The sequence below is a fragment of the Ranitomeya variabilis genome, chromosome 5, assembly GCF_051348905.1.
Source record: "Ranitomeya variabilis isolate aRanVar5 chromosome 5, aRanVar5.hap1, whole genome shotgun sequence".
NCBI classification, from domain to species: domain Eukaryota; kingdom Metazoa; phylum Chordata; class Amphibia; order Anura; family Dendrobatidae; genus Ranitomeya; species Ranitomeya variabilis.
In genome coordinates, this window is record NC_135236.1 from 250861370 (window position 1) to 250881850 (window position 20481).

The window sequence follows — 20481 nt, forward strand, 5'->3', positions numbered from 1 at the left end:
TCTTGAGAAGCGGGCAATTCTCCATACGGAGTTCGCTCTCTGCAGGGCCCTCGGCTGTCTTCCTTCCGTTCAGCTATGACGGTCCTGTGATGCATGGTGACAGCTCCGTAAGCGTTCTCTTTTGCGCTGTTTCACTTGAGTCCTCTTCAGCAGACCATCCTTCCTCAGTGGGACACGTCTGTACTGTCTCTAGATCCTCCGATCCGACTTTCCGTCCGATTCCAATAGCCTCTCAACTGGTGGCTGTCATCCCCTCTCATTCCCCAGGTTCGGTCCTCCCAAGGCAGGTGGTGACGACGGTCACCAGCCTTCCTGGCTGGGGTGCGTTTTTCTCGCCATCCGTCTTTGAAGGGGGCGTTGGTCGGAGCAAGAGTCCTCTCCACCGATCGACACAGGAGGTCTTTTGCCTTTGATGAGGAACTCCGAACACGGATCTCCTGGCAATCCAGCTACTTAGGAAGGTTCCACCAAGTCCGCGATCCTCTTGTTGTGGATACCGATACTTTGACCATTCCTGGGTCGCAATTTGTATTTCCCTTTCTGTTCATCCCTTCCCTTTCTTCCCAGGCGGTTGAATATCAATACGGAGGGGGTGCCGGTCATTCTGACCGCACCAGATTGGCCCAGAAAGTTCTGGTTCGCTGAGATCGTTCATCTGCCGCAGAGTTCTTGGTGGCTCAAGTTAACAGCTTTGCTGTTGAAACCTTCCATTTTGGCTGTTTTCTCTAGGTGGGACTTGATGCTGGCCTTGCCCTTAGTTCTCTGAAGGGTCAGATAGCAACCCTTTCCACTCTTTCTGAAGTCCCTTTCAGAAGTCCTTAGCTACTGGCTATCACAGTACGAAGATTTATATCCGTCCCGTTCTCAGATCAGATCTTTTCTTCAAGTGGCGCATGCGGCTCTCCCGTACCGCACTCCGTGGATCCCTGGGACTTCAATTTGTCTGGAGGCTCAGTGGAGTTCCCTCCTTGAGCCTCCCCATGAGCCTCACTGTCCTGTCCTGCAAGGTGGCGTTTCTGGTGGCCATCTCCACGCGTCTCGGAGTTGGTGGCTCTCTCCTGTCGCCCCATTTCTTGGTTATTCACCAGGATAGGGTAGTTTTACGGCCTTCGTCGCCTTTTCTTCCCAGGGTGGTGTCCTCCTTTTACTTGAATAAGATCGTCCTTTCCGCCTTTGTCCTGCTCCGATTGATTCTCTGGGGCGTTCGCTGAACAGGCTAGACCTGGTCAGGGCGGTGAGGATCTATTTGTCTAGGCCCGCCTTCTTTAGGAAGACGGACTGTCCTTCTGTCATTCCAGACGGTACGCCAAGAATCCTGCCGGCCTTCAAGGTTACGATTCTTCTCTGGATCAGACCTGCCTTTCTGGAGGCTCACCGGGTCAAGAACAGAGTGACTCCTCCTGGTGTTAAGACTCACTCTGCCCCGGGCAGTGGGCGCCTCCTGGGCGGTACACCATGGGGCATCCGCCCTACATCTTCGTTATGCGGCAACCTGGTGTTGCCAAAGGTTATAAGCTCCATACCTGTGCTTCAGCAGTTGCCAGCCTAGGCGGAAGGATCTTGCAGACGGCAGTGGTGATTCCTCCGACCTGAATGGAGTTTTTCTGCTGTTCCCACCCCAGGGACTGCTTTGGGACGTCCCATGGTTCCTGTGTCCCCCAATGAGAGGCGATAGAGAAAACAGGATTTTTGGTTGCTTACCGTAAAATCTGTTTCTCGGAGCCTTCATTGGGGGACACAGCTCCCTCCCAAGTTGAACAGCTCTGTTTATTGTGTTATACTGTTATCGTTTGCGTTCTTTGAACGCTCTGAGTGTTTTAAACTGTTAAACTGTAAAGCGCTGCTTAAATTTTGTTGGCGCTATATAAATAAAGATTATTATTGCTATTATATTATTCTTCCGTTGCTTCTCCTACTGCTTTCTCACTAACTGAATATCCTACTTCCTGTCGGTGGGGTATACACTGCAGAGGAGGAGCTAACTTTTTTATTTGCATAGTGTCAGCCTCCTAGTGGCAGCAGCATACACCCATGGTTCCTGTGTCCCCCAATGAAGGCTCCGAGAAACAGATTTTACGGTAAGCAACCAAAAATCCTGTTTTTTTTTTTTTTTTTTTATCGGAGCCAAAATGTTAGATCAAGAAGGTGATGTCCTTCAAGTGGGCAACCTTTTTAAGCTATTTAAGTTTTTCTTGATTGATTTGGTGTATTACAAACAGCAAAATAAAGTGTACGTTTTGCTAATTAACCTAATTTGCAATGTGGTTTATTTTAATATTATTTGCAACTGTAGATACTATGCTTACATTTTTTGCCTTATTTATTGTTTAATACATCCTCAGATTGCTTCATTATACCTACATAGATTAAATGTGAGGTGCTGACAATGTGGCATGTAATGCCGTCCATTATTGCTAAAGCAAAAACATTACTGATACCAAACTACGTAGTGATGTGCTAGAATATGTTCAATCTAAGTATCTTCACCTTTTTGCTTTCTCTTGAAAGGAAACAAAAATATTTCCAAAATGGATCAATAATCTGGGATGAGACATCTGCAGATGGTCGATATGTCAATAAAAATTGTCATCCTTTTAGGGTAAGCAGTTTATTATTATTAGTCAGGACTGTGATATTTATGAACTATGCTTATAGTCTCACTTTTGCCTATTATATAAAACAGCAAATAGTTTGGTTCATAAATATTTGGACAGAGACCGAATCTTAGTGATTTAGGCTCTGCATACCACTGTTTTTTTATTTTAAAATGTTATATTTAAAAAAAAACAAACCCCTATATAAACTTATTACTTTTGTAAAATTAATACACTTAAAAAGAAAAATCATTTGCGTTGGGGCCGCCATATTCTGAGAACCACGAACTTCACAATTTTCCATCAGCAAAGCTATCTGTGGGCTTATTCTCTGCTGGACAAGTTGTAATTTTCAGTGGTGCCATTGTGTGGTCCATTACTTATTGATCCGCCCTTTGGTGACCCCGTCACGTGATCACGGGTCAATGATCGGTTGGCATGACAACCAGAGGTCTGCAGATTGCTATGAGCGCCGCCTGGTGGTCGGCACTCATAGGAAGTGAGAAATTCTGCTACATACAGGTGATCTGATCATTGCCTGTATGTAGCAGAGCTGATCGAGTTATGGCAGCTTCTAGTCTCCCATGGAGACTATTGAAGCATGCCAAAAGTGAAAAAAAAAAAATTTTTTTGAAAAAGGTCAAACACCCCCCCCCCCCCCATTTGCCCCATTTAAAATAAAAACAAATCACACACATATTTGGTATTGCAGAGTTTAGAATCACTCGATCTATCAATAAAAAAGGTTTTACCTGATCGCTAAATGGCGTAGCGAGACAAAAAAGTAAACGCCTCCACCCAACCCGAGAGCAGGAAAAATGGAGACGCTACGGGGATCGGAAAATGACGCGATAAGAAATAACCTAGACATGTTTGATGTCTATGAACTCGTAATGACCTGGAGAATCATAATGGCAGTTTTGATACAGGAAAGAAATATATCTGGGTACCGTGTTAGCCAGTAGATAGAAAAATTATTTAGAATTGAGAGTCCTCAGTGGTTGATACCTTTTAATGGCTAACTGAAAAGATGGTAACAAATTGCAAGCTTTCGAGACTACATACGTCTCTTCATCAGGCAAAGACTGATGAAAAATGGCAGTTTTAGCATTTAGTGAACATATTAGAAAAGCAAAACAAAAAAACAGCTGTGGGACTGCACTTTTTTTTGCAATTTCACCGCACTTGGATTTTTTTTCCCGTTTCTGGTACACGATATGTTAAAACCAATGGTGTCGTTCAAAAGTACAACTCGTCCCCCAAAAACAAGCCCTCACATGGCCATATTGATGGAAAAATAACCAAAACGAAAATACCTCCGGTCATGAAGAGCTTAAATATCAATCGCTGTTCGATACCATTAACATGTTATATCTTTATTCTGCAGTTCGATAAAATCACAGCAATATCACACTTTTTTTTTCTTTAAATCTTGTCCTCATTATGACACCCATAACTTTTGTATTTACCGTATATACTCGAGTATAAGCCGAGATTTTCAGCCCAAATATTTGGGCTGAAAGTGCCCCTCTCGGCTTATACTTGAGTCACGGTCTGTGGCAGGGTCGGCGGGTGAGGGGGAGAGAGCGCTGAGGCATACTTACCTAGTCCCGGCGATCCTGACGCTCCCCCTGCCCGTCACACTGTCTTCGGGTGCCGCAGCTCTTCCCCTGTACAGCGGTCACGTGGGATCGCTCATTAGAGAAATGAATATTCATTTCTCTAATCAGCGGTGCCGGTGACCGCTGATAGAGGAAGAGGCTGCGGCACCCGGAGACCAGCTGTCCGGGGGAAGGAGCGGGACGCCGGGAGCAGGTAAGTATCGCATATTTACCTGTCCACGATCCACACGCCAGGCGCCGCTCTGTCTTCCCGGCGTCTCTCCGCTCTGACTGTTCAGGTCAGAGGGCGCGATGACGCATATAGTGTGCGCGGCGCCCTCTGCCTGATCAGTCAGTGCGGAGAGACGCCGGGACCGGACGCTGGGGAGCTGCAAGCAAGAGAGGGGAGTGTGTTTTTTTTTTTTTTTTTTATTGCAGCAGCACCAGCAGCGTTATATATGGCACAGATTTATGTGGAGCATCTATGGGGCCAAACTGAACGGTGCAGAGCATATAGGGCACAGCTTTATAAGGAGCATCTATGGGGCCAAACTGAACGGTGCAGAGCATATAGGGCACAGCTTTATAAGGAGCATCTATGGGGCCAAACTGAACGGTGCAGAGCATATAGGGCACAGCTTTATAAGGAGCATCTATGGGGCCAAACTGAACGGTGCAGAGCATATATGGCACACAATGAGGAAAATGTAACAGCCGCACTGCCGCTATCAGTTAGACCCTTTCTGCCTCAGGAGTGGGTGTACCGTGTATGCCCTTTAGTCAAATAAAAAATGATCGCTATGAACGTTCTACCTGGGTGCCGCTTTGAAAAAACAGTTAATGTAAAGACATCGGAAAGAAGAAAAATAGAAGCGCACTCACCGGTAATGAACGAAAGCGATTTATTCACATATAGTTATGCGGTGCAGGGAGGGTGGTGAACACATGCGGACGACAGCCGTTTCGTGCTATCAAGCACTTCAACAGGTCCAATGACGAGGGGAGGGGGGTTGGGCTTTTTAGCTACGGGAGCTTGCAGCCCCTCCCTCCTTCTTCTACATCTTAGTGGACAGGTGGCCACTATCCGGAAAACAGTGAGTAAAAAGTGAAATATCTTAAAAGGTTAAAAACAATAATGTACAGCAAACAATACATCTACAAGAAGTATGAATCACATTTAAGCAGGGCTTTTTACAAAAAGACAGACATATCTATTTTTTCATTGAACCCTATTGGTCCAGATGCGTTTGCACGCAAGATCCATTTAGCTTCATTACGTAGCAACATGCGATGTAAGTCCCCACCATCTTGTGATAGAGAAACTTTTTCTATTCCTGCGAATCGTAATGTTTGAGCACCACCCTTATGCTGCTCATTCATATGTTTTATTAGGCGAGGAACCCCTTTTCCTGTACGTATTGAGTTTAAATGTTCTCTAAAGCGCACAAATAATGGGCTAATTGTTTTCCCGATGTAGAAGAAACCACATGGGCAATATAAGATGTACACCACATGTGGTGTTCTGCAAGAGATAAAATCACGTATTGCGTGTATTATTGTGCCAATTTTTAGGGAGGTACCCGTTAAATGATAACTGCAGTAGTTGCAATGTCCGCATCTAAAATTGCCTTTGGGGGCTGTGGTTTGTAACCAATTATGACGAGGGGAGACTACTCGATTACGAACTAAGGAATCTCCTATATTTCTGCTACGGCGACAGGCAAATAAGGGACCTTTTTCTGTCATTTCTTTTAAGACGGGATCCTGGCCAAGAATCTGCCAATTTTTACGGATTGCAGTTCTAATTTGTGTAGCCATTTGTCCGTATTTAAAACAGAAAACAAATTTTTTATCCTTTTTAGTCCCTTTTTTCGTTCTACTAACATTTTCTTCTTTTGCCTGTTCTAGTGCTGAATTTGGAATAGGTTGGGGGTACCCTCTATCTCTGAACCTTTTATAGAGTTCCTGGGATTGTTTTTGGAAACCTGTAACGCTGCTATTGATTCTTTTAACCCTTAAAAATTGGCTATAGGGTTCAGAGATAGAGGGTACCCCCAACCTATTCTAAATTCAGCACTAGAACATGCAAAAGAAGAAAATGTTAGTAGAACGAAAAAAGGGACTAAAAAGGATAAAAAATTTGTTTTCTGTTTTAAATACGGACCAATGGATACACAAATTAGAACTGCAATCCGTAAAAATTGGTAGATTCTTGGCCAGGATCCCGTCTTAAAAGAAATGACAGAAAAAGGTCCCTTATTTGCCTGTCGCCGTAGCAGAAATATAGGAGATTCCTTAGTTCGTAATCGAGTAGTCTCCCCTCGTCATAATTGGTTACAAACCACAACCCCCAAAGGCAATTTTAGATGCGGACATTGCAACTACTGCAGTTATCATTTAACGGGTACCTCCCTAAAAATTGGCACAATAATACACGCAATACGTGATTTTATCTCTTGCAGAACACCACATGTGGTGTACATCTTATATTGCCCATGTGGTTTCTTCTACATCGGGAAAACAATTCGCCCATTATTTGTGCGCTTTAGAGAACATTTAAACTCAATACGTACAGGAAAAGGGGTTCCTCGCCTAATAAAACATATGAATGAGCAGCATAAGGGTGATGCTCAAACATTACGATTCGCAGGAATAGAAAAAGTTTCCCTATCACAAGATGGTGGGGACTTGCATCGCATGTTGCTACGTAATGAAGCTAAATGGATCTTGCGTGCAAACGCATCTGGACCAATAGGGTTCAATGAAAAAATAGATATGTCTGTCTTTTTGTAAAAAGCCCTGCTTAAATGTGATTCATACTTCTTGTAGATGTATTGTTTGCTTTACATTATTGTTTTTAACCTTTTAAGATATTTCACTGTTTTACTCACTGTTTTCCGGATAGTGGCCACCTGTCCACTAAGACGTAGAAGGAGGGAGGGGCTGCAAGCTCCCGTAGCTAAAAAGCCCAACCCCCCTCCCCTCGTCATTGGACCTGTTGAAGTGCTTGATAGCACGAAACGGCTGTCGTCCGCATGTGTTCACCACCCTCCCTGCACCACATAACTACAGGTCCTTCTCAAAAAATTAGCATATAGTGTTAAATTTCATTATTTACCATAATGTAATGATTACAATTAAACTTTCATATATTATAGATTCATTATCCACCAACTGAAATTTGTCAGGTCTTTTATTGTTTTAATACTGATGATTTTGGCCTACAACTCCTGATAACCCAAAAAACCTGTCTCAATAAATTAGCATATTTCAACCGTCCAATCAAATAAAAGTGTTTTTTAATAACAAACAAAAAAACCATCAAATAATAATGTTCAGTTATGCACTCAATACTTGGTCGGGAATCCTTTGGCAGAAATGACTGCTTCAATGCGGCGTGGCATGGAGGCAATCAGCCTGTGACACTGCTGAGATGTTATGGAGGCCCAGGATGCTTCAATAGCGGCCTTAAGCTCATCCAGAGTGTTGGGTCTTGCGTCTCTCAACTTTCTCTTCACAATATCCCACAGATTCTCTATGGGGTTCAGGTCAGGAGAGTTGGCAGGCCAATTGAGCACAGTAATACCATGGTCAGTAAACCATTTACCAGTGGTTTTGGCACTGTGAGCAGGTGCCAGGTCGTGCTGAAAAATGAAATCTTCATCTCCATAAAGCATTTCAGCCGATGGAAGCATGAAGTGCTCCAAAATCTCCTGATAGCTAGCTGCATTGACCCTGCCCTTGATGAAACACAGTGGACCAACACCAGCAGCTGACATGGCACCCCACACCATCACTGACTGGGTACTTGACACTGGACTTCAGGCATTTTGGCATTTCCTTCTCCCCAGTCTTCCTCCAGACTCTGGCACCTTGATTTCCGAATGACATGCAAAATTTGCTTTCATCAGAAAAAAGTACTTGGGACCACTTAGCAACAGTCCAGTGCTGCTTCTCTGTAGCCCAGGTCAGGCGCTTCTGCCGCTGTTTATGGTTCAAAAGTGGCTTTACCTGGGGAATGCGGCACCTGTAGCCCATTTCCTGCACACGCCTGTGCACGGTGGCTCTGGATGTTTCCACACCAGACTCAGTCCACTGCTTCCTCAGGTTCCCCAAGGTCTGGAATCGGTCCTTCTCCACAATCTTCCTCAGGGTCCGGTCACCTCTTTTCGTTGTACAGCGTTTTCTGCCACATTGTTTCCTTCCAACAGACTTACCATTGAGGTGCCTTGATACAGCACTCTGGGAACAGCCTATTTGTTGAGAAATTTCTTTCTGGGTCGTACCCTCTTGCTTGAGGGTGTCATTGATGGCCTTCTTGACATCTGTCAGGTCGCTAGTCTTACCCATGATGGGGGTTTTGAGTAATGAACCAGGCAGGGAGTTTTTAAAAGCCTCAGGTATCTTTTGCATGTGTTTAGAGTTAATTAGTTGATTCAGAAGATTAGGGTAATAGGTCGTTTAGAGAACCTTTTCTTGATATGCTAATTTGAGACAGGTTTTTTGGGTTATCAGGAATTGTAGGCCAAAATCATCAGTATTAAAACAATAAAAGACCTGACAAATTTCAGTTGGTGGATAATGAATCTATAATATATGAAAGTTTAATTGTAATCATTACATTATGGTAAATAATGAAATTTAACACTATATGCTAATTTTTTGAGAAGGACCTGTATATGTGAATAAATCGCTTTCGTTCATTACCGGTGAGTGCGCTTCTATTTTTCTTCTTTCCGATGTCCATATATGGCACAGCTTTATATGTGTGTACTTCACAAAATAATACGTTTTCAGGTCTCCTTTAATAAGATGTGTAGTAGAGGGGTGACAAGGACACTAAACTTCAGGAGGGCAAATTTCCAACGGATGAGAGAGGATCTTGGTGCAATTAACTGGGACGATATCCTGAGACATAAAAATACACAAAGAAAATGGGAGACGTTTATTAGCATCCTGGATAGGTCCTGTGCACAGTATATACCGTATGGGAATAAACATACTAGAAATAGGAGGAAACCAATATGGCTAAATAGAGCTGTAAGGGGCGCAATAAGTGACAAAAAGAAAGCATTTAGAGAATTAAAGGAAGTAGGTAGTGATGAGGCATTAAATAAATATAGAAAATTAAATAAATTCTGTAAAAAGCAAATCAAGGTAGCAAAGATTGAGACAGAGACTCATTGCCAGAGAGAGCAAACATAACCCCAAAATATTCTTTAACTACATAAATAGCAAGAAACTAAAAAATGATAGTGTTGGCCCCCTTAAAAATAGTCTGGGGGAAATGGTGGATGAGGAAAAAGCCAATATGCTAAATGACTTTTTTTCATCAGTATTTACAAAAGAAAATCCCATGGCAGCCAATATGACTAGTGATAAAAATTCCCAATTAAATGTTACCTGCTTAACCCAGCAGGAAATACGGCGGCGTCTAAAAATCACAAAAATTGACAAATCTCCGGGCCCGGATGGGATACACCCCCGAGTACTGCAGGAACTAAGTACAGTCATTGATAGACCGTTATTTTTAATCTTTAAAGAGTCCATAATAACAGGGTCTGTACCACAGGACTGGCGTATAGCAAATGTGGTGCCAATATTTAAAAAGGGGACAAAAACTGAACTCGTAAATTATAGGCCAGTAAGCTTAACCTCTACTGTGGGTAAAATCCTGGGGGGCATTCTAACGGATGCTATACTGGAGTATCTGAAGAGGAATAACCTCATGACCCAGTATCAGCACGGGTTTACTAGGGACCGTTCATGTCAGACTAATTTGATCAGCTTCTATGAAGAGGTAAGTTCTGGACTGGACCAAGGGAGCCCAGTGGATGTAGTGTATATGGACTTTTCAAAAGCTTTTGATACGGTGCCACACAAAAGGTTGATACATAAAATGAGAATAATGGGGATAGGGGAAAATATGTGCAAGTGGGTTGAGAGCTGGCTCAGGGATAGGAAACAAAGGGTGGTTATTAATGGAGCACACTCGGACTGGGTCGCGGTTAGTAGTGGGGTACCACAGGGGTCAGTATTGGGCCCTCTTCTTTTTAACATATTTATTAATGACCTTGTAGGGGGCATTCAGAGTAGAATTTCAATATTTGCAGATGACACTAAACTCTGCAGGGTAATCAATACAGAGGAGGACAATTTTATATTACAGGATGATTTATGTAAACTAGAAGCTTGGGCTGATAAATGGCAAATGAGCTTTAATGGGGATAAATGTAAGGTCATGCACTTGGGTAGAAGTAATAAGATGTATAACTATGTGCTTAATTCTAAAACTCTGGGTAAAACTGTCAATGAAATGGACCTGGGTGTATGGGTGGATGACAAACTCATATTCAGTGGCCAGTGTCAGGCAGCTGCTACAAAGGCAAATAAAATAATGGGATGTATTAAAAGAGGCAAAGATGCTCATGAGGAGAACATAATTTTACCTCTATACAAGTCACTAGTGCGACCACACTTAAAATACTGTGCACAGTTCTGGTCTCCGGTGTATAAGAAAGACATAGCTGAACTGGAGCGGGTGCAGAGAAGAGCGACCAAGGTTATTAGAGGACTGGGGGGTCTGCAATACCAAGATAGGTTATTACACGTGGGGCTATTTAGTTTGGAAAAACGAAGGCTAAGGGGTGATCTTATGTTAATGTATAAATATATGAGGGGACAGTACAAAGACCTTTCTGATGATCTTTTTAATCATAGACCTGAGACCGGGACAAGGGGGCATCCTCTACATCTGGAGGAAAAAAGGTTTAAGCATAATAACAGACGCGGGTTCTTTACTGTAAGAGCAGTGAGACTATGAAACTCTCTGCCTTATGATGTTGTAATGAGTGATTCATTACTTAAATTTAAGAGGGGACTGGATACGTTTCTGGAAAAGTATAATGTTACAGGGTATATTCACTAGATTCCTTGATAAGGCGTTGATCCAGGGAACTAGTCTGATTGCCGTATGTGGGGTCGGGAAGGAATTTTTTTCCCCATGGTGGAGCTTACTCTTACCACATGGGTTTTTTTGCCTTCCCCTGGATCAACATGTTAGGGCATGTTAGGTTAGGCTATGGGTTGAATTAGATGGACTTACAGTCTTCCTTCAACCTTAATAACTATGTAACTACCGTATATACTCGAGTATAAGCCGACCCGAGTATAAGCCGACCCCCCCTAATTTTGCCACAAAAAACTGGGAAAACTTATTGACTCGAGTATAAGCCTAGGGTGGAAAATGCAGCAGGTACCGGTGAATTTCAAAATTAAAAATATACTCCATACCGTTCATTATGGCCCCATAGATGCTCCACATAAAGCTGTGCCACATATAATGCTCTGCACCGTTCATTATGGCCCCATAGATGCTCCACATAAAGCTGTGCCATATATACAATGCTCTGCACCGTTGCCCCATAGCTGTGCCATATATATAATGCTCTGCACCGTTGCCCCATAGCTGTGCCATATATATAGTGCTCTGCACCGTTGCCCCATAGCTGTGCCATATAGTGCTCTGCACCATTGCCCCATAGCTGTGCCATATAGTGCTCTGCACCGTCCATTATTGCCCCATAGCTGTGCCATATAGTGCTCTGCACCATTGCCCCATAGCTGTGCCATATAGTGCTCTGCACCATTGCCCCATAGCTGTGCCATATATATAGTGCTCTGCACCATTGCCCCATAGCTGTGCCATATATATAGTGCTCTGCACCGTTGCCCCATAGCTGTGCCATATAGTGCTCTGCACCGTTGCCCCATAGCTGTGCCATATATATAGTGCTCTGCACCGTTGCCGCATAGCTGTGCCATATAGTGCTCTGCACCATTGCCCCATAGCTGTGCCATATAGTGCTCTGCACCATTGCCCCATAGCTGTGCCATATAGTGCTCTGCACCATTGCCCCATAGCTGTGCCATATAGTGCTCTGCACCGTTGCCCCATAGCTGTGCCATATAGTGCTCTGCACCGTTGCCCCATAGCTGTGCCATATAGTGCTCTGCACCGTTGCCCCATAGCTGTGCCATATAGTGCTCTGCACCGTTGCCCCATAGCTGTGCCATATAGTGCTCTGCACCGTTGCCCCATAGCTGTGCCATATAGTGCTCTGCACCGTCCATTATTGCCCCATAGCTGTTGCTGCTGCTGCAATAAAAAAAAAAAAACACATACTCACCTCTCTTGCTTGCAGCTCCTTGGCGCCATCTTCCCGGCGTCTCTCCGCACTGACTGATCAGGCAGAGGGCGGCGCGCACACTATATGCGTCATCGCGCCCTCTGCCTGAACAGTCAGAGCGGAGAGACGCCGGGAAGATGGCGCGACGCCCGGCGTGTGGAACGAGGACAGGTGAATATGACATACTTACCTGCTCCCGGCGTCCCGCTCCTTCCCCCGGACAGCTGGTCTTCGGTGCCGCAGCCTCTTTCTCTATCAGCGGTCACCGGCACCGCTTCATTAGAGAAATGAATAGGCGGCTCCGCCCCTATGGGAGGTGGAGCAGCCTATTCATTTCTCTAATGAGCGGTCCCACGTGACCGCTCAGGGGAAGAGGCTGCGGCACCGAAGACAGTGTGACAGGCAGGGGGAGCGCCAGGATCGCCGGGACTAGGTGAGTATATGACAGTGCTCACCCGCCGACACCACCACCGATCATGACTCGAGTATAAGCCGAGAGGGGCACTTTCAGCCCAAAAATTTGGGCTGAAAATCTCGGCTTATACTCGAGTATATACGGTATATGGAGCATCTATGGGGCCATAATGAATGGTGCAGAGCATTCTATATGGCACAGCTATTTATGGATAATATATGGGGCAATAATCAATGGTATGGAGCATTATATATATGGCACAGCTTTATATGGAGCATCTATGGGGCAATAATGAACAGTATGGAGTATCTATTTTTATTTTTGAAATTCACCGGTAGCTGCTGCATTTTCCACCCTAGGCTTATACTCGAGTCAATAAGTTTTCCCAGTTTTTTGTGGCAAAATTAGGGGGGTCGGCTTATACTCGGGTCGGCTTATACTCGAGTATATATGGTACATACTGTATTTGTGGACTAGAAGATGCACGTTATCCCCACAAATTTTGTGGAAAGTGGGGGTGCGTCTTCTAGTGCGGATGTACCTTTCAGTCCATTTGTGGCTGTGGGGGAGGGAGCTGGTCACATGAGTCGGCTGCTGCATCTAACACACGTCTCCGCTTTTTTGGGGAGTGAAAAAGTGCGTCTTGTAGTCCACAAATACTGTATATAAAGACAAAAGTTATGAGTGTCACAATGAAAAAAGATTTTTTAAAAAAACCTATATAAATGTGATATTGCCGTGATTTTATTGAACCACGGAATAAAAATAACATGTTAATAGTGTCGAACAGTGAGTGTTATTTTTTTTAAATAAATTGCTGTTTTTTGTCTTTGAAAGAGTTAATAAACAGTGACCAATAAGTAATGTACCACACAATGGTACCAAGGAGAATTACAACTTGTCCAGCAGAAAATAAGCCCACCCTGTGGTCGGCGCTCATAGCAAGCCTGCAATTCTGCTGCATAGAGGTGATCTGTGCATAACCTCTATGTAGCAGAGGCGATCGAGTAGTGCATGCTTCTAGCCTCCCATGGAGGCTATTGAAGCATGCCAAAATTAAAGTGTTTAAAAAAAAAAAGTATAAAAATTCAAATCACCTACCTTACGCCCCAATCAAAATAAAACAAAAATCAAACCTACACATATTTGGTATTGCCGCGTTCAGAATCGCCTGATCTATAAAAAAAATTAACCTGATCGCTAAACGGCGTAGTGAGAAAAACAAATCAAAATGCCAAAATTAAGTTTTGGGGGCACTGCGACATTGCATTAAAATGCAATAACGGGCGATCAAAAGAACGTATCTGCACCAAAAGTACAACTCGTCCCGCAAAAAATAAGCCCCCACATGGCCATATTGACGAATAAATAAAAAAGTTATGGCTCTGGAAAGAAGGGGAGCGGAAAACGAAAAAAGCTCCGGGTTAAAAATGTAGCAGTAGTTTTTCATTTTTTTTCAAGGAAATTAACAAAACTTATTTTTTTAGAGACCTGTTCAGATTTGTAGTGACTTTTGGGGTCCTAAATATTAGAAATCGCCATAAGTGATACCATTTTAAAAGCCACACCCCTCAACGTATTTAGAATAGCTTCCAGGTAGTTTATTAACCCTTCAGGTTTTTTTCAGGAATTAATGCAAAGTGGCATGACAGAAATAAAAAAGTTTATTTTTAGCACCTAAATGTTAACTTCGGAACAGGCCACTATAGAAAGTAGACTTGAAGGCCGTTATTCGGCTGTGAACTGCCATGGCAAACATCAGGACCACACAATCAAGAACTCAGGGTGCCGATGGGGTTAAAGAGGAAGCCCCCACACTGTTAACCATCTAAATGCTGTAGACACTGTTGAAACATTTAAGGGGTTAAACAACTCTGATCAGGACTGATGCAGCAAGTTGTCAGTGTACAGCCGACAGCTGCTGGATTGTCGGGGGATGCTAGTCTCATATCGCAGGTCAGTAAAAAGATGTATTGGTGGTCACTAAGGGGTTAAAGATAAAGTAAAATGTCATAAGCTGGTTCGAGCAAATGTTTTATTAATTTCAGAACATTTATTTTAATTTCCATCTATTCCTTTTGTTAGACATACAAGAAGGAAGATTCCCCTGAGCATACACAGTTTTTTGATTTGCTCCGACGGATGCTGGAATATAGCCCGACACTAAGAATTACACTGGATGAAGCCCTCAAACATCCTTTCTTTGCTAGAATGACACCAGAAGAAAGGAAACTAGGAAGCAGAACATCCAGGGATCTTAGCAGATGAAGAACATGACCTCTGGACTCGTCATTTCCCAACCTTTTATAGCGTTAAAGTTTACAAGTATTCGAAAAAAATCTTGGTACTTCTCAGACAAGTTCTCTTCAGCAGACTGTGGGAAGAAGTCTTCCTCGACGCATTCTTCTATTAAATTTTTCTAAATATCCTAAAAACTTGCATTGTTTTGAAGGGGAAGGCTTGTTATATTAGAAGCATCATTTTCAGTATTTCAGATGTGAAGACTGCCAAGAGAACCATGAACCCTTCAAAAATAACTGTTTAAACTTTTTTATTTGTCTTCAACAACAGCTTGTGCTGAATATAGAGAAGACTATGCAGGACACTTGATATATTGTGTAAATCTACTGTATATACGTGTACATTTGTAAACTCAGGGATATATGGGGGATGTTTAGACTGATCATGGATACAGTGATTTTACTTTGTAAGAAAATCTCACTGTTGCAAATGCGACCGGTATTTGGAGCCATCTTAATATTTTTGTAATTATGCTACTTGCTATAAATAAACCTGGAAAACACACGTTTTCATTCTTTTAAAAAAAGGAATTGATGAATGTTTTGCATATCACCATATAAGAATGTTTTTCTCAAATTGCACACCACAGGAGCTTGTGTTTCCTGTCCCCCTACTAGTGTGTGGATTTAAAGAGATTAACTCCTTTGTGACATCTGGCGTAATAATACGTCCATGTGCCCTGGGCCTATTTGACCAGGGACGGATTATTAAGTTATCGCAATCGCCATGTACACGGGTGGTGTGCGGGCGATCTCCGCCGGGTGTCAACTGATTCTGACAGCTGGCACTAAGTGCCAGGAGCGGTCACACACTGCTCCTAGCACTTTAACCCAATGAATGCTGCGCCCAAACGCAATCGCAGCATTTCGAGCAGTCAGAGGGATGACAGCCCCTCTGCTTTTGGATCGGAGACCCCAATCATTGCCTTGGTGACCTAATGTCGTCATGACATCATCTGGATCAACAGAGCTAGGAAAGTTGCTTGATCATGCTAAGTGCCTGATCAGCAACTTTCCCTGTCAGTGCAGAGCTGACCGTTTATACAGCACAGGGATGCTGCTGCATCCCCATGCTGTACAAGCAATCAGCCTGCAAAAAAATGATCGTCCCTAAGTGGTACAAAGTATATAAAAAAAGTAAACCTCTTAAAATAATTATCAAAACATTAAAAAAAATCAAATACAATATCTTTGATTTTTAGCTATAAATTTGTATGAAACAAAATAAACCATAAAAGTACATATTTGGTATCGCGGCGTCCTCAACGACCTGACGTATAAAACTCCCACTAGTTAACCCCTTTAGTGGACACCATAAAACAACAATGCAAAAAAAAAGCTTTATCATTATACCGCAGAACAAAAAGTGGAATAAAACTCTTTCAAAAAGACGGATATAAATAAACATGGTATTGCAGAAAAAGTAATCTTGTCCAGCAAAAAAACAAGCTGCCATACAGCTCCATCAGCGGAAAAATAAAGTTATAGCTGTCAAAATAAGCCAAAATACTAAATACTTAACGTGCTCATACCCATACATTTGTTTCCTCTGCTCCAGAGGATTCTCCCACAGTCTGGCAATAATTTTTGTGCCGTTTCAGTGCATAATTGACACGTGCATATATTTCTACTTGAAAAAAAAAAAAAAAAAAATGCACATTTTAACTGTTTTTATGTTTACTACTTGTTGGACTTTAACCCCCTTCAAGTCGCGGCCCTTTCGTTTTTGTTTTTCACTTCCCTCCTTCCCAGAGCCATAACATTTTTATTTTTCCGTCAATGTGGTCATGTGAGGGCTTATTTTTTGCGGGACGAGTTGTACTTTTGAACGACACCATTGATTTTACCATGTCTTTTACTAGAAAATGGGAAAAAAATTCCAAGTGTGGTGAAATTGCAAAAAAAAGTGCAATCCCACACTTGTTTTTTGTTTGGCTTTTTTGCTAGGTTCACTAAATGCTAAAACTAACCTGCCATTGTGATTCTCTAGGTCATTACGAGTTCATAGACACCTAACATGTCTAGGTTATTTTTTTATCCAAGTGGTGAAAAAAATTCAAAACTTTGCTTAAAAAGAAAAAAAAAAAAAAAAGTGCCATTTTCCGATACCCAAAGCGTCTCCATTTTTCGTGATCTGGGGTCGGGTGAGGGCTTATTTTTTGCGTGCCAAGCTGATGTTTTTAATGATACCATTTTGGTGCAGATACGTTCTTTTGATCGCCCGTTATTGCATTTTAATGCAATGTCGCGGCGAGCAAAAAAACTTAATTCTGGCGTTTCAGATTTTTTTTCTCGGTTAATGCTTTTTTTTATTGATAGATCGGGCGATTCTGAGCGCGGCGATACCAAATACGTGTAGGTTTGATTTTTTTTTTTTTATTGTTTTATTTAGGATGGGGCGAAAGGGGGGTGATTTAAACTTTTGTATTTTTTATATTTTTTTCATATTTTTAAAAACACTTTTTTTTTTTTTTTTACTTGTGCCATGCTTCAATAGCCTCCATGGGAGGCTAGAAGCTGGCATAGCCTGATCGGCTCTGCTACATAGCAGTGATCATCAGATCGCTGCTATGTAGCTGAAATGCAGGTGTGCTGTGAGCGCCGACCACAGGGGGGCGCTCACAGCAGGCCGGCATCAGTAACCATAGAGGTCTCAAGGACCTCTATGGTTACTGTCCTGACACATCGCCGACCCCCGATCATGTGACAGGGGTCGGCGATGCGCTCATTTCCGGCCGCCCGCCCGGAAGCGGTAGTTGAATGCCGCTGTCTGCGTTTGACAGCGGCATTTAACAGGTTAATAGCGGCGGGTGAATAGTTATTTCACCCGCCGCTATTGGGCGCATATGTCAGCTGTACAAAACAGCTGACATGTCGCGACTTTGATGTGGGCTCATCGCCGGAGCCCACATCAAAGGGGGAGACACGACATGCGCCGTACTATTACTGCGAATGTCGTGAAAGGGTTAACTAGTTCAAAATCAAGCCAGTTTTTTTCTTCATATGTGTGGTTTTAAGAGCTTTAAAACACAATCACATCTCATTCAGATATTCAACAAATTTTTTTCATGATCTGTTTAGTCTAGTTTTTATACATCATATAATCTGATTTTTTTTTTTTTATATCGGGGAAAGTTTAAAGCAAAAAAATGTATCTATTTTTCACATTTTAATTCTTTATCTTGCAACTACCAATGGCCAATAAAATATATTTTAAGTTTTGTTCCCCTTTCCATAAAATTTTTTATTTACTAGAAGGACTAGAAATAGCGATTCAGACTGACAGCTTATTCAGTACCATGTATATAGAGAACAGAAAGAAATACTAAAATAAATCATCTTTACCTTTTATTTTTTTAAATCCCGAATACGTGTCAATACTCGAGTATGCTTTAAAAAAAAAAAAAAAAAAAAAAAAGTGCCACACGAAAAGTGCACGAGGATGCTGGTCTCTTGAAAACCTCAGAATTTCAAATTCGGTAATGTTGGCTGATAAAAAGATGGGAGGTCTAGCGGCCGCTAACTTGGTTCATTATTATTGGGCATCACACCTCTGCACAATCCCATCATCGTCTGCTAAACCTGCCTATACGAAATGGATGGAGATTGAAAAATAGGGATTTTTGTGTACTCAATGTAAAATCCTTTTCTCTGAGCCACTCATTGGGGGACACAGGACTGTGGGTGTATGCTGCTGCCACTAGGAGGCTGACACTAAGTGAATACAAAAAAGGGTATAAACTATACCCACTGATACACGTTCAATACCAATTAAAGTTCAATATGCCTTTATCGCAAGGACACGATCAAATTGATCAAGGACACTCCAGAATACATGGCTCCGATACAAACTGAGTACATGTCCAACTTGTTAAATCATAAAAAATCCAATTTATTAAACACTTATACAGAAAGAATATATCACACAAGTCACATTAGAAATCGCTTATCATAGACAAGGCACAGAGGGCCTTTGTGTAAGACACCACACGGACACCAAATCACTATAAATCTATACAGGCTGGCTGACATTAAGGGGATAAACCCCCCCCAATACGCTGGGTATAGTAACATCAAAAAGTGCATAGTGTAAAAAAGGTGCAAACAATAAGCCTGACTATTACTCTTGTCCCCCGGGTTGCGGTATTTGGCAAGTGGGTCTATCTAGAGTAGCACATGCCTCCCCTGACTTTGCCCACTTCTCTGGGACATTTGGTCTGTTGACCTGGTCTTTGATTTATTGTTTGCACCTTTTTTGCACTATGCACTTTTTGCCATTACTATGCCCAGCGTTTTGGGGGGTTAACCGCTTATGTCAGCCAGCCTGTATAGATTTATAGTGATTCGGTGTCCTTGTGGTGTTAGACAAAGGCCCTTTTTGTGCCATGTCTATGATGAGCTGTTTTAATGTGACTTTTGTGTGATATAAGTGTTTTAATAAATTGGATTTTTTATGATTTAACAAGTTGGACATGTACTCCGTGTGTTTGTATAGGAGTTATAAATACAAAAAAAGGGTTAGCTCCTCTACAGTATACACCACCCACTGGTTCCGGATAGATAGAACCAGTTCAATGACCAAGCAGTAGGAGATTTAACAAAAATTAACAGTGAATACAACATGTCAAAACTATAACACATCATAGGCAACAGGCCAAAAGGGTGGGTGCTGTGTCCCCCAATGAGTGGCTCGGAGAAAAGGATTTTACGGTGAGTACACAAAATTCCCTACTTCTCCTTCACCACATTGAGGGACACAGGACTGGGATGTACCAAAGCAGTCCCTGAGTGGGAAATAACAACATAACAGTAAACGCACGGCACCTGCTGTCTAAAGATGCGCTACCCCTGCCTGCAAGATACGTCTACACAGGCTCGCATCTGCAGATGCCTGAGAATGGACATTATAATGCTTTGAGAAAGTGTGCAGGCTAGACCAGGTCGCCGCTTTGCAAACCTGCTCCGCAGACGCTTGATGCCGAATGGCCCACGAAGCACCTACCGACCGAGTGGAGTGTGCCTTGATTCCCACTGGAATCGGCTTGCCTCCGACGCGGTAAGCTTCTTGAATAGCTGACCTAATCCATCTGGCTATTGTCAACTTAGTCGCGGCCATTCCCTTCCCGTGTCCCACCGGGAGCATGAACAGGGCATCAGTCTGGTGAAAAGATGCCGTCCTAGATACGTACTTCCTAAAAGCCCTCACAGGAGTGATCCAACGAGTGAAGAGCCTTCTCCATGCGGTGAACCGGAGCAGGACAAAACGAGGGAAGCACAATTTTCTCGTTAAGGTGAAAAGAAGACACCACCTTAGGAAGGAAAGATGGGGACAGTCTGAGGACCACCTTGTCACAGTGAAAAAACAGAAAGGGAGCTCTACAG

The 20481-nt window shown here is 42.8% G+C and overlaps 1 protein-coding gene across 3 annotated transcripts in view; it reads left to right on the forward strand.

Moving 5' to 3' along the window:
- The window catches only part of CLK3 (CDC like kinase 3), a 76871-nt gene extending 61267 nt beyond the window's left edge, over positions 1-15604 (forward strand). For all 3 annotated transcript variants that reach the window (XM_077264027.1, XM_077264028.1, XM_077264029.1), the window contains 2 exons: positions 2509-2599; positions 14885-15604. In XM_077264027.1, the coding sequence (XP_077120142.1) occupies positions 2509-2599; positions 14885-15067 (274 nt within the window). In that variant the 3' untranslated portion in view covers positions 15068-15604. The remainder of the gene's footprint in view (positions 1-2508; positions 2600-14884) is intronic.
- Positions 15605-20481: the final 4877 nt, after the last annotated feature.